At 35.9% G+C, this 14,651-nt stretch overlaps 2 protein-coding genes and 1 pseudogene across 3 annotated transcripts; all 3 read left to right on the top strand.

Annotated features, from left to right (window-relative positions):
* The first annotated feature begins 4,252 nt into the window (after positions 1-4,252).
* On the top strand, positions 4,253-6,170 carry LOC132186463 (cytochrome P450 monooxygenase 76AD131). Its single transcript, XM_059600443.2, has 2 exons — positions 4,253-5,374; positions 5,484-6,170. Exons 1-2 carry the CDS (start codon positions 4,469-4,471, stop codon positions 6,090-6,092), a joined length of 1,515 nt encoding a protein of 504 aa, XP_059456426.2. The 5' UTR covers positions 4,253-4,468; the 3' UTR covers positions 6,093-6,170.
* Positions 6,171-6,444: 274 nt separating this feature from the next.
* Positions 6,445-10,236, top strand: LOC132186462 (geraniol 8-hydroxylase). Its single transcript, XM_088517198.1, is given in 4 exon segments — positions 6,445-6,529; positions 8,094-9,064; positions 9,174-9,267; positions 9,270-10,236. Coding segments are annotated over 3 exon segments (1,512 nt in total). The 5' UTR covers positions 6,445-6,529; positions 8,094-8,158; the 3' UTR covers positions 9,782-10,236.
* LOC132188027 (geraniol 8-hydroxylase-like) lies at positions 6,453-13,999 on the top strand (annotated as a pseudogene). Its single transcript, XR_015912630.1, has 5 exons — positions 6,453-6,529; positions 11,182-11,607; positions 11,918-12,459; positions 12,574-12,635; positions 13,299-13,999. The product of XR_015912630.1 is annotated as a geraniol 8-hydroxylase-like (transcript).
* The last annotated feature ends 652 nt before the right edge of the window (positions 14,000-14,651 follow it).

The raw sequence follows: 14,651 nt of genomic DNA, 5'->3' as shown, positions 1-14,651 counted from the left end.
AGAAGATAGAGAGAGTGTCTTTGATTTCGATTTCCTAAGAACCCGCCGGACCCAAAAGGGCCAAATTAACTGAATTGTAGAAAACACCAAAGTATTTGAACTTTTCTCCCAAACTCTCTTCTTGTAAATGGAGCAAAATATAAATTAAGTCATGGTTTTCAACCAAAGCATCAAAATTAGGTGAAACAAAACAACATTTACAATTTACCTTAAACTCCTCCAAAATCCCAAGAATTTCTCCAAAAACCTTCCATGAGTATTGGTTCTTTCCTTTTCTTACTATAATCTAAAAAATTTAAATACAGAAAAATCAACTCCGGCAATATAACACAGCCTATCACGAATAGACTGAATAGTCAAATCTCGCTTAGTATAGTAGTTAATTCCTATGGGTTTTGACCATCGCATCCCAAAATATTTTGCATAAAACAACTTCCATCTTTCTATGATTCTACCTTTCCATTCTTTTATGCCCATTTCAGAATATCTTCCCTTGCAGTAGGAGAATCATCGATTAAAAACTTCTTCATAACTAGACTCCATAGATGCATTAATACATTATATAAATACATTGATACATATAGGTTTACTAACTTTATTCAATTTTCTAGTAACATGCTAGATCACGTTCAAGAATTGGTTCTTCTTTTCACTTCTTTTCATTACTTCTTGATTTGCTCATTTGCTTCAGTACATGGTAGCAAATAAATGCTTGCATGCCCTTATCTACAAATTTCTGCTTAGTCTGCTAGCTGGTGGATTAGTATTTACTCTCAACTCTTACTAAAGTGCCATTTAATCTATTTTTTGATTTATGGACTAGTGTTTTAACTCCATATTACAAAGAAGATGTCCTATTTTCTGAGGATGAACTAAAGACGGAATATAAGGGCGGGATATCAATTTTGGTCTACCTACAAAAGATATATCCAGGTGAGTTTAAATTTCATTCCTGCATATGCTTTTCATTGTATGAAATGGCTATGAACTTACAATTGCCTACTGTGGTCACGAACTAGATGAATGGCTCAATTTCCAACAATGAAGAAACGATCCTCAACTTACTGAGAAAGAAAAGATGGATTTAACTATTTTTTCTAGGCAACCAAACAGAAGATAATTAAACGAAAATAACAAAAAAATTACAAATTGTCATAAAAGATAAATATGTGGGAATTCAATTAATAATCAGAGAGATCAGATCAAGACCTAATTTGACAGCTGCATCAACGCCTTTTCTTGTCCTCTAGGTTTGAGTTCTCCACCATACAATCTCAAGAAATTGATAAAATAAATTGAAAAATCCAAAATTTAAACTAGGTAAAAAAAAGAAGAAAGAAACTAGAACAAAAATCAAAAACTGTAACATAAAACTACAAAAGCAACTGAGAAGCCAGGGAGGAGGAGACGAGGAGTTACCTGTGAATCTGTGATAGAAAGAACAGAAAACGAAGAGACTAGAGAGAGTCTCAGAGACTGTGAGAGAGCGTCTTAGAGATTTTTTTTTTTTTTTGGGGGGGGGGGGGGGGTGCACCGCCACTGGTTGCCGTGGGTTAAATTGCTGTGGGTTAAATGGATTATGGGGGTGCGGCCGTGCGGGAGAACTGAGAGTCTGAGAAGCAAAGAAGGGTTGCCGTAATGCCGTGGGTCACTCGGTCTGGGACTTTGGGTTAAATGGGGATGGGGGTGAGCCGTGCGGGAGAAGGGATGGGGGTGCAGGAGATTGGGTAATGGGAAGGGTAGGTAAAATTGTAAAAAGAATTTTTTAATTTTTTTTTTTTAATTGTGAGGGTGCCGTGGGTTAAAAAAAAAAAAAAATTTTAATCCTTGGGAGGGGTAACGTCAAATGTGGCTCCGCCACTGCACATAAGCATAAGACCACACCTTGATTAATAAAATAACTCTACATGTACAAAAGTGCTACCCTGAACTTGACAAATAAAAAATAAAAGGAGAAACTTCACTTTAACCCTTTGAACTTCCACACGATTTGACAAACCCCTTAAACTTTCAAATTTCTCAATTTGGACACCTGAATTTTCAATTACTCTTAATATGGACCCCTTTGTCAATTTTAGCCTTTAAAAATACCGAAAAGACCAAACTATCTATGATTTTCGTTTTTTTTTTAAATAAATAAAAAAAAAAGGTTTTGGAATTAAGGGTAAAGTTAGAATTTTATATAAAAGTTAGAGGTATAAATGTCATGTAACATTTAAAATCTGAAGTAAAGGTCCACATTGAGAATAATTGAAAGTTCAGGGGTCCAAAATGAGCGATTTAAAAGTTTGAGGGGGTTTGTTAAATCGCGTAAGTTAAAGAAGCTAAACTGAAGTTTTCCCAAAATAAAAACAAAGGAGGGAATAACACATATCTACCTTTTGTTAAGGGTTAGCTCCGCTGCGAGCTGTCCCCGTAGCAGTGGGGTTTGGTACGCAAACCCTAAAAACATAGGAATAGCCACAAACCAATTACTACTCCCTCCTTTTCTTTTTTGTTTCCTTTTCCTTTTATTATTATTATTACTATTATTATTATTATTATTATATTTCAAACTGAGATGGGGCATATTTAATTTATTGGGCTAACAAGATCTTACGCTTAAATGCCATAATTTTCATTAAAAAACCTAACAAGTGTATACAAAAGGCAATTTTAGTCTCTAAAAGGTAGTTCAATCAGCTGGAGATTACCCCTAATGAAGCGGAGGTCACTAGTTCGAATTCCCCCTCTCCCTCTTATACAAACGTCTCAAAAAAAAAAAAAAAAAAAAAAAGAAAAACAGGCGATTTCATAACAGAATATACCTTATCGAGTGATTTGATAAAAAGTTAAACTCTAAGAACCTCTAAAGTATTTTTCTCTAGAATTAAATCCCAAGTACCTTGCACAAGATTTATAGATTTTATTAACTAAATTAGCTATTGCACTCTAAACATAAAAACTTCAAGTGACATTTATTTAATGAATATATATACCTTCTTATATTAATGTTTCAACCTTGTTATAAATTGTGAATTAAGTCCTGTAGATTAGTGACATTTTCTTTCATATATAGACAAAGATAGCCTATAAACTTTGAAAAAGACAATGTGTTTGTGTGCTTGCACCGAGCCCCTCAGGCCCCAGAAATGAATGTGGCACCCCCTTTAATATGATATCTTTGGATTTTTCTCGGCAAAAATGCGATGAACCCATCCCGGAATGAATGTGGCCCTTTTTTTCATAAGATATTTCTGAATTCTTCTTAGATTGTCAATGATTGCGAATGAACTTTAGAAAAAATGTGTTTCACTGTCTCTCGGCTCTGGCTTGAAAAAGATGTGCAGGACTTAAAAATAAAATATAAAAATGAAGAAAGAAAGAAAGAGATGTGCATGAAAAATGCACTTTTAATTTCCTGAATTATTACCATTTTTATATTTATACCTCATAATTTAAAAAAATAATATTAAAGTCTTGGGTATTATATATTATCGCATGTTGAAGTAGAAATTTCGTTAGGAATTGGGATTAAAATGATCATCTTAAAATTATTTTTTTTAAAAAAATAATAAAAACAAAATGGGGGTGGGTACTTGTATATCTTAACAATTTATATGGGTGGTTGGGCCATATATGGTTTTTGCAGTTTTTTTTTTTTTTTTTTTTTAATTGTTTAATTTTTAAATTTTTAATAACTTTAAGAATATTTTGAGAGAAAAATGAAAAAGAGGTCACACGAGTCAAAAGTTGTGGTAGGTCGAGAGGTTAAAGTGAAAATTTTCTCATTTTTATTTATTTATAGGCAAATAGTATTTCATTAAAGAGAAAATATAAGGAAATACACAGGTAAAATCTGAGTAATGTTACAAGTCCCTCTTATATCGCTCTTCAGTCCCTCCAACAATGATGTGGCTATTAAAATCATTATTGAACTTGTGATTGATCATTATTGAATTTGGATCAAATGGTAGTTTTAATAGTTATATTATTCTTGGAGGGACTCAAGAAGAACATAAAAAGAACTTCTAAAATTACTCGGTAAAATCCCAATCACTAGTAGATATACAACAGAAACAAAGAAAGTAAAAAATGATCAGGAATCTCGCAAGCTGGTTGAGAAAACACAAAAGATGGAACGAGTAGTATGTGATCAGGTGACTGAGGTCCAAATGTTTTCGGTGGCCTCATTATTTGGCTTTTGAAATTTGGATGTTTGTTAGTAGAAGAAAGATGGACGTAACTTCCACTTAGTTCTAATTATTTCTTGGTGCTAATAATTTCAACCTCGTGCTAAGAATTGGCACTGCTCTTAGTCAAAAAGGACGACCAATCTAATTTTTCAGCAAGAATATCAAACAACTCTTAGCCGGAATCTAATCTTCTCTTCGCCAGTTTGCCTGATCAGAGGATTGCATAAATGCATGCACGCAAGCCCATTATTACTTATGCTAACTACTTCTAAGCATAAAGCAAAATTGGGTGAATGGAGTACCTAGCATTTGTGCTGCTACTTCCCTTTGTGTTGGCATCTATTCATGTGCTCGCCTCTGGCCTAAGAGCCTGGAAATCTGGCTCGCCAAGACTTCCTCCAGGCCCCAAGCCTTTTCCAATTATTGGGAACATCTTGGACCTCGTAGGAAACCAACCCCACCGAGCCGTTTCCAAGCTCTCCAAAACTTATGGACCCCTAATGACTCTCAAGCTCGGGAGCATGACAACCATAGTCATCTCCTCTCCAGATCTAGCCAAACAAGTACTGCAAAAATACGACCACATCTTTTCCGGCCGAACTATCCCGGATGCTGTCCGAGCACTCAACCACCACAAATTTTCAATGGTGTGGCTGCATCCCACATCGAGTCGTTGGAGAAACCTCAGGAAAGTTTCTGCCGCGCAAATATTTGCTTCACAAAGGCTCGATTCCACCCAAGCCATTAGGAGAAAAAAGGTGCAACAACTAGTAGATCATGTTAAAGAAATTTGTAATAGTGGTCAAGTGGTAGATATTGGTGGAGCAACCTTCACAACTAGCCTGAATGCCATATCAAACACACTTTTCTCTAAAGACTTGGCAGACTATTGTTCAACTGCGTCCCACGAGTTTCTGGAAATCATATTGGGTGCCATGGAAGAAGCTGGAAGGCCGAATGTTGCTGACTATTTCCCCGCACTTCGTTTTGTTGACCCACAAGGTGTACGCCGAAGGCTGAAGATTTATTTTAGAAATTGTTTTAGGACTCTTGATGGTATAATCAATGAACGATTACAATTAAGAGCATCATCATCAAAGGGTTCTCACGCAAGCAGCGATGTACTTGATTCCCTCCTCGATGTCACTCAAGAAGATAATTCAGAATTAAGCCGCGACGACATCAGACATTTGCTTTTGGTGATTGGCTACCTTTCTTGAACTTTTCTTTCCTTTCAATTATATTTTGATAAGCAATTAATAAACTTAGGCAAAGTGTTCTTAACACACACGCACTACTTTATACCAGGATTTGTTTATTGCGGGGATCGACACAACATCAAGCACAGTGGAATGGGCAATGGCAGAGTTACTACGCAACCCTGAAAAAATGGCAAAAGCCCGAAAAGAGCTTGAAGATGTGCTTGGCAAGGACGAACATGTTCAAGAATCAGATATCTCAAAGTTGCCTTATCTACAAGCAATAGTGAAAGAAACCCTTCGTTTGCACCCACCAGCACCTTTCTTAGGTCCCCACAAAGCAGAGATTGACAAAGAGGTGTGTGGCTTTACCGTGCCCAAGAATGCACAAATACTAGTAAACGTGTGGGCAATGGGACGGGATTCAAGCATATGGCCAAACCCAGATTTGTTTGTGCCTGAAAGATTTTTAGAGAAGGATATAAACTTCAAAGGTGGAGATTTCGAGCTCATTCCTTTTGGTGCTGGGAGAAGGATTTGCCCTGGATTGCCTTTGGCCAACCGGATGGTACACTTGATGTTGGCATCTCTAGTCCACTACTTTAATTGGAATCTGGCAGATGAGTTGAAGGCAAAAGATTTAAACATGAGTGAGACATTTGGCATTACCTTACATAAGGCTGAGCCCCTCCGGGCTATTCCCATCAGATTTGGGTAATTTTCATTGCTTTTGTTTTTAGCCTAATATGGATGTATGCGCATGTCTTTATATTATATGGGTATAATTTGAGGACTTTGTACATATTTAATGCTACGTCATGGATTGTGTAATTGAAGGTAAAAGTATTGGTAGTATTTCTCGAGAAGAGAATACTTATAATATCTCATGACATGACACATGGCAATCAGAGATCGAGCCAACTCAGCAAAGTAATATTTCAGTCTATTGAGCCTTATTTAGTACTTTAGCCAATTAAAAATTTGATATATAGGTCAAGCTTTCAGCTTAAAATTTCACATAACTTTCTCTTTTCTTTCTAGATTCTTTGATTTTAAGTTGATTCTAGTGTAAGGGACTCTTGAATAACAAAGCGCTGCAAAAGTGGATTCTTGGTATAGAGGTTCAAAGTCTTCGGTTCAAGCGGAATCTATGAGGTGGATTATCTAAACTCTAGGTTTTTATTTATTGAAGTTATTTTTGTGTCGTCGTAATCTTCATATATATAAAGCATACATAGTTAAACAACGTGTTTGCTCTCTCCATGCTACCTTTGAATTTTGGTAAAAACCTTTGTATGATAGTTTTCTTTTGGTTCCAAGTCTTATTAAGAGTACTGGGCTTCTGGATTTCCTTACGATATGGTTGAAGATAAGGTTAGTAAAGGAATAAAGGGGATGCCAGAAGGAGGGAGAATCGCATTATTTTAAGGGGTATTATAGTAAAGTATAGTAAGTAGTTATATTTAATTTATAGAGTTGGTCATTATAGAAAATTAGAAATTGATAAAATTGAATATTTAATTAGTTTAAATACTACAAAGTTACAGAACTTCAATTATATATTTAATTTATAGTTAAGTATTAAAGTGGCAGATCGAATATATATATAGTTACATCTATGGTAATATGGTATAAAATTTAAAGGTTGTTGCTTTTAGATTCTTTGAATTTAAAGTTTTATTTTCTTGCTATTCCATTGCCCTTTGTGTTACATTAAAATTAATTATGGTACGTATCACTCAAAAAAATTACTTAATTATAGTAGCAAATCTTATAAAATTGAAAATATTAAGATAAAAAAGGAATTACCCTCTTAATACTATAAATAGATGTTGTGAAAATTAGATGCATTCATTCATTCAGCAAGCCCTCCACATTCAACAATCCAAACAATAACCTTCAAGTTTGATCAAGCAATTAATGCGTGTGGCCTACTTATACCACAAAAATTAAAAATGTAACATTTATCCATCCCTTCTTGTTAAATTGTTTGCTAGAATGTAAATTTTAAATAATTGTTAATTAAAATTAATTATTAAGATTTGAAGATGGGCAATGAGTAATGATTAAAATTACACTTTAATCCCGAAATTATCTCATGGATGTGGCAGTGCCAATGATCAACCCTTATTAAAAAAATAATAATTAAGACGATAATTAACACTGACATATTAACATGATCAAATAATAATATGACAAAAGTATAATTTCTAAGTTATTCTTGTTAAATTATCCAGATGGTGGGTTGATTTCTTGAAAATTTATTGCAAAGACAAAAGAAGGAATAATGAGGATCGATGTCATGAGCTCCAAATATATATATATATTTATTATTATTATTATTATTATTATTATTATACATGAAGGGTTGCATGCCTGTTGATTTCTTGAAATCTTTTTTTTTTATTTTTTTTTTATACATAAAGGGTCGCATGCTTGTTGATTTCTTAGAAATTTATTGCAATTAATACAAACCAAGGAATGACGATCTTCAGAGCACTAAATTTTTATTTCACAATACTCAACTAACTTTTAAATTAGTCAATGTTAAAAAAAAGAAATAAAAAAATAAAAATCAACTGTTGATTGAGAGTATTATAAAATAATTATGGGGTATATATATATATATATATATATATATATATATATATATATATATACTCATAAATATATTAAATATCCCCAAAACGTTGCTAATAACTTTATAATTTTTGTTCAGCAGAAAAGTTTTCCGGTTCCTGATCCAAGCTTAGCCACTTCTAAGAACAAAGCGAAATTGAGTTAATGGACTACCTAGCGTTTGTGCTGCTACTTCCCTTTGTGTTGGCATCTATATATGTGCTCGCCTACGACCTAAGGGCCTGGAAATCTGGCTCGCCAAGACTTCCTCCAGGCCCCAAGCCTTTTCCAATCATTGGGAACATCTTGGACCTCGTAGGAAACCAACCCCATCGAGCCGTTTCCAAGCTCTCCAAAACTTATGGACCCCTAATGACTCTCAAGCTCGGGAGCATGACAACCATAATCATCTCCTCTCCAGATCTAGCCAAACAAGTACTGCAAAAATACGACCACGTCTTTTCCGGCCGAACTACCCTGGATGCTGTCCGAGCACTCAACCACCACAAATTTTCAATGGGGTGGCTGCATCCCACGTCGAGTCGTTGGAGAAACCTCAGGAAAGTTTCTGCCATGCAAATATTTGCTCCACAAAGGCTCGATTCCACCCAAGCCATTAGGAGAAAAAAAGTGCAACAACTAGTAGACCATGTTAAAGAAATTTGTAATAGTGGTCAAGAGGTAGATATTGGTGGAGCAACCTTCACAACTAGCCTGAATGCCATATCAAACACACTTTTCTCTAAAGACTTGGCAGACTATTGTTCAACTGCGTCCCAAGAGTTTCAGGAAATCATATTGGGTACCATGGAAGAAGCTGGAAGGCCGAATGTTGCTGACTATTTCCCTGCACTTCGTTTTGTTGACCCACAAGGTGCACGCCGAAGGATGAAGATTTATTTTAGAAATTGTTTTAGGACTCTTGACGGTATAATCAATGAACGATTACAATTAAGAGCATCATCATCAAAGGGTTCTAAGGCAAGTAGCGATGTACTTGATTCCCTCCTCGATCTCACTCAAGAAGATGATTCAGAATTAAGCCACGACGACATCAGACATTTGCTTCTGGTGATTGGCTACCTTTCTTGAACTTTTTCTTTCCTTTCAATTATATTTTGATAAGCAATTAATAAACTTAGGCAACTGTTCTTAACACACACGCACTACTTTATACCAGGATTTGTTTATTGCGGGGATCGACACAACATCAAGCACAGTGGAATGGGCAATGGCAGAGTTACTACGCAACCCTGAAAAAATGGCAAAAGCCCGAAAGAGCTTGAAGAAGTGCTTGGCAAGGACGAACATGTTCAAGAATCAGATATCTCAAAGTTGCCTTATCTACGAGCAATAGTGAAAGAAACCTTTCGTTTGCACCCACCAGTACCTCTCCTAGCTCCCCACAAAGCAGAGATTGACAAAGAGGTGTGTGGCTTTACCCTACCCAAGAATGCACAAATACTAGTAAACGTGTGGGCAATGGGACGGGATTCAAGCATATGGCCAAACCCAAATTTGTTTGTGCCTGAAAGATTTTTAGAGAATAATATAGACTTCAAAGGCATAGATTTCGAGCTCATTCCCTTTGGGGCTGGAAGAAGGATTTGCCCAGGATTGCCTTTGGCCAACCGGATGGTGCACTTGATGTTGGCATCTCTAGTCCACTACTTTAATTGGAATTTGGCAGACGAGATGGAGGCAAAAGATTTAAACATGAGTGAGACATTTGGCTTTACCTTACATAAGGCTGAGCCCCTCCGGGCTATTCCCATTAGATTTGGGTAATTTTCATTGCTTTTGTTTTTAGCCGAATATGGATGTATGTGCATGTCTTTATATATATTATATGGGTATAATTTAATGACATGCACATACATCTGTCTTTGTTGTTTTTGTTTTTCCCTGTATTTTCCTGCTTGTCTTATTGTACGTCCTGGTGTTTGGGCTTAGAATGTGAATAATTTTCTGGCCTTTCGGGTTAAGAAGTACTAGTTTTGGCATGGTGCTTTTGCTCATGCCTCGAGAATGGCTACCTATGTCCCGGATTGAATTTGCATCGGACAAATCTGTTCTATAAGCTGAAGATTGGGCATAGGATAGCGGATGTAGACGTCATAGGTTTTCACTGTAAGATTTGTATGATTTTGACCTTTATGACGTGTAATCTTTTAGCTTCAGCTAGGAATTTAAGAGGTTGATGCTTTTGTGATTGTAAGATTTTTTATACTCTTGATTATTCATTAAGAGTTTTTTTTTTTTTTTTTAAAAAGTTGATTTGAGCATATTTTCATCTCAAAATGTTTTTTCAAAAACCCATACTAATTTTGGCTAAAATGTGCATTTGGTTCTTCTAATGGTAGTGCTCTAGGAATTTTTCTGACGTGGCGATATACCACGTCAGAAAATTCTGACGTGGCATAACACCACGTCAGAATTTTCTGACGTGGCAGATCACCACGTCAGAAAAATCCTGACGTGGCCTTATGCCATGTCAGGAAAATTCTGACTTGGTGATCTGCCACGTCAGAATTTTCGGACGTGGTATATCGCCACGTCAGGAAAATTCTGACGTGGTAAGTCCCACCACGTCAGCAATTTTCTCAATTTTTATTTTTAAGAAAATGAATGAACCTCCCGACGTTGATGTGTTTGCCACGTCAAATTTTTCCTAACGTTTTATATTAAAACATCAGAAAATTGCTGAGGTGGCAAAATTTTTATACTGTCGCACACGTCAGAAAATGCCCATTTTTTTGTAGTGACATAAGCAAAAGACCACACCATGTACAAAAGTGCTACACATAAAAAATAAAAGGGGAAACTTCACTTTAACCTTTTAAACTTTCACGTGATTTGACAAACCCCTTAAACTTATTGCAATTAAAAAACGATAAGGGCTCCAAATGTTTATTGCAATCAATACAAACCAAGGAGTGATGAGGATGCGGGCTTCAAATGTTTTAGAGCTCTCAATTTTTATTTCACAATACTCGGCCTACTTTTAAATTAGTCAATGTTAAAATTTAAAAAAAAAAAAAAAAAATCAACTGTTGATTGAGACTATTATAAAATAATTATGGGGTATATATATATATATACATATATATATATATATATATATACTCATAAATATATTAAATATATATCCCCCAAACATTGCTAATAACTTTATAATTTTTGTTCAGCAGAAAACTTTTCCGGTTCCTGATCCGATCTTAGCCACTTCTAAGAACAAAGCGAAATTGAGTTAATGGACTACCTAGTGTTTGTGCTACTACTTCCCTTTGTGTTGGCATCTATTCATGTGCTCGCCTATGGCCTAAGAGGTTGGAAATCTGGCTCGCCAAGACTTGCTCCAGGCCTCAAGCCTTTTTCAATCATTGGAAACATCTTGGAGCTCATAGGAAACCAACCCCACCGAGTAGCTCTCCAAAACTTATGGACCCCTAATGACTCTCAAGCTTGGGAGCATGACAACCATAGTCATTTCCTCTCCAGACCTAGCCAAAGAAGTGCTGCAAAAACATGACCACGTCTTTTCCAACCGAACTATCCCTGACAGCAGCTGGGCACTCAACCTCCACAAATTTTGATGTAGATTAGAATTCAAGGCTTATCTTATCTTTCAGTCTTTTATTAAGTTTTTTTGTTAGTCTTTTATTTTATCTTATCTTTCTGTCTTTATTTGAATTAGGCTTCTTTATTAGTCTTTTATTTGGTTTAGTTGTCTTTCATTGACTTCTAAATTGACTTTATTTCATTGTTATCTTAGGACTAGGAGTCTTGGGGCTATAAATTGATGCTTCGAGCCCGGAGAATGTAGTTTTCGTTATTTGTTTTGTTTATCAATAAAGAATACTCTGAGTTGAGTTTCTTCATTATTTTCCCTTAAAGCATAGATAGTCTCTATTATTTGAGAAGATTTCTTTGATTTTTACATTGAGTCGTTGGAGAAACCTCGGGAAAGTTTCTACCACGCAAATATTTGCTCCAGAAAAGCTCGATTCCACCCAAGCCATAAGGAGAAAAAAGGTGCAAGAACTAGTAGACCATGTTAAAGAAATTTGTAATAGCGGTCAAGCGCTAGATATTGGTCGAGACGCCTTCACGACTAGCCTGAATGCCATATTAAACACATTGTTCTCTACTGACTTGGCAGAGCATTTTTCAAATGCGTCCCAAGAGTTTCTGGAAATCATAGTGAGTATGGAAGAAGCTGGAAGGCCGAATGTTGCAGACTATTTCCCTGCACTTCGTTTTGTTGACCCACAAGATGCACGCAAAAGGCAAACAATACATTATAGGAATTTTTTTAGGATTCTAGATGGTATAATCAATGAACGATTACAATCAAAAGCATCTTCAAATGTTCTAAGGCAAGCAATGATGTACTTGGCTCCCTCAATCTCATTGAAGAACATAATTCAGAATTGAGCTGTGTTGACATCAAACATTTGCTTCTGGTGATTGACTACGCTTCTTGAACTTTGCTTCAAAATGCATAATTGGATTCTTATTTTGTTTTTCCGATTATATTTTGATCTTAAGCACTCATCTCAAACACCATTTTATATCAGGATTTATTTGTTGCCGGGATCGACACAACATCAAGCACAGTGGAATGGGCAATGATAGAGTTACTACGTGTTGATAATGGCTCAAATTGTCAACAAGTGTGAAGATAATTGCTGAAAAATATCAATATTCAAGTTGGTGGGCTCAAGTCATATTTATCTATAAGAGGATAATGTTATTTTTAAAAAGAGTCCAAGAACAACTTGGAATTTGATTTTTTGGAGAAAACGTGTGTAAATAAACATGTGGGTTGCAATGCTTATCTTCATCATGAAAAAGACTTTGTATTCATGATGGTTTCGTTTTCCCAGTAGCAATTGGATTAAAATTATTCTCCTATTTTTCGTGATTAGCCACTATAAAAGGACATGCAATCCTTGGTTAAGTGGGGATCTGGAAAATCCAAATTGGTGAGAATACTTTGTGACTTTTCTTTACTGGGTATTTGAGATGGACAGTTGAGTGAGGTGTACAAGGGGTTAAGGGCTTGGGTTTGGGATATTAAACTTGAGCGGTTCAGGCTTGTACTATTATACTCAATATTTCTCAATAGTAAAGAAGGAGACCGGATCACGCTCCATGGACGTAGGCATATTGCCGAACCACGTAAACTCTTTGTGTATGTGTGTGATTGATGTGTGTTCTCGTGTGTTTTCTTTTCAAACTTGTCTTTCGCATAGAGGGCTGGTGGAAAATTGGTAACCAATTAATTATCAATTTTCCCAACACTACGCAACCCTGAAAAAATGGCAAAAGCTCATAATGAGCTTAAAGAAGTCTTTCGTAAGGATGAGCTTGTTCAAGAAGCGGACATCTCAAAGTTGCCTTATCTACAAGCAATAGTGAAAGAAACCTTTCGTTTGCACCCACCAGCGCCTTTCCTAATTCCCCACAAGGCCACAAAGCTGAGATTGACATAGAGTTATATGGCTTCATCGTGCCCCAAGAATGCACAGATACTAGTAAACGTGTGGGAAATGGGACGAGATTCAAATATATGGCCAAACCCAAATTTGTTTCTGCCTGAAAGATTTTTAGAGAAGGACATTGACTTCAAAGGTGGAGATTTCGAGCTCATTCCCTTTGGAGCTGGAAGAAGGATCTGCCTTGGATTGCCTTTGGCCAACCCGGTGGTGCATTTGATGTTGGCCTCTCTTGTCCACCACTTCAATTGGAAGCTTGCAGTTGAGATGAAGGCAGAAGATATCGACATGAGAGAGATGTTTGGGATTTCCTTACATAGAGCCGAGCCCCTCCGAGCTATTACCATTAGATCCATGTAATTTTCCTTCTATCTGGTTGTAGCCAAGTATGGATATATGTACATGTGTAAGGATTTTCAGATTTTGTGCATATGCAAAATAAATGACTAGGCTTATCGCTTGTGATGCGACATATGGCAATAACAGATTGAGCCAATGCATCAATGGCTTGATGGACCAAGCACTTTAGCAAATTGAAAAAGAGAAATAATAGAATTCATTTTATTTTTAACTATTTTCGTAGTGAATCCACAATTGAATTTGTTTGGGGTCCACATGAGTGTACAAATTTAATGATTGATATATTGAATTTATAAGATGAGATTGGAAAAAATATTGACGTGAATCATTCTTCGGTTGAAAAATCTATAAAAAGGCTGATTTTTCAGCCAATAACACACAAAACTTTCTTTCTTCAGATTTTTTTATTTTTAAATAGTTTAAGTGTAAGGAAGAGTTCTTGAGTAGCAAAGCCCAGCAAAAGTGGATTATTTGTATTAAGTTCGAATTTTGGGGGATTATCTGGATTATCTCTCTTCCTCTCTTTCTTTTTCTCTTACTCTCTCTTGTGGGTGTCGCCGAAATTAGGGTTTTGGAGCTCCGGAAAGGGTTCTTCACCATTTGTAACTCTTGGGTTGTAGATTTGTTGTGTTGGAACTTCAACTAAGGTAAGAATATAAACCCTAAATTTTCCATGTATTAGGTTGATCTTGGGGGATAATGCTTATTCCTATAAATTTCTTTAGGATTTTTGTGTAAGGAAGGGATTTACACTATACCTTATCGAGTGATTTGATAAAAAGTTAAACTCTAAGAAC

This window comes from Corylus avellana, chromosome 6 (genome assembly GCF_965113065.1).
Source record: "Corylus avellana chromosome 6, dhCorAvel1.hap1.2, whole genome shotgun sequence".
NCBI classification, from domain to species: domain Eukaryota; kingdom Viridiplantae; phylum Streptophyta; class Magnoliopsida; order Fagales; family Betulaceae; genus Corylus; species Corylus avellana.
Note: the sequence above shows the minus strand (reverse complement) of the source record. Positions and strands in the feature narration are given on the sequence as shown.

What these genes read in the sequence shown, in the direction of transcription:
- LOC132186463 (XM_059600443.2), top strand. Translation starts at nt 4,469, where the DNA reads ATGGAGTACCTAGCATTTGTGCTGCTACTTCCCTTTGTGTTGGCATCT. An exon ending in ACATCAGACATTTGCTTTTG is followed by an intron (nt 5,375 to 5,483) that starts GTGATTGGCTAC and finishes ACTTTATACCAG; the next exon opens with GATTTGTTTATTGCGGGGAT.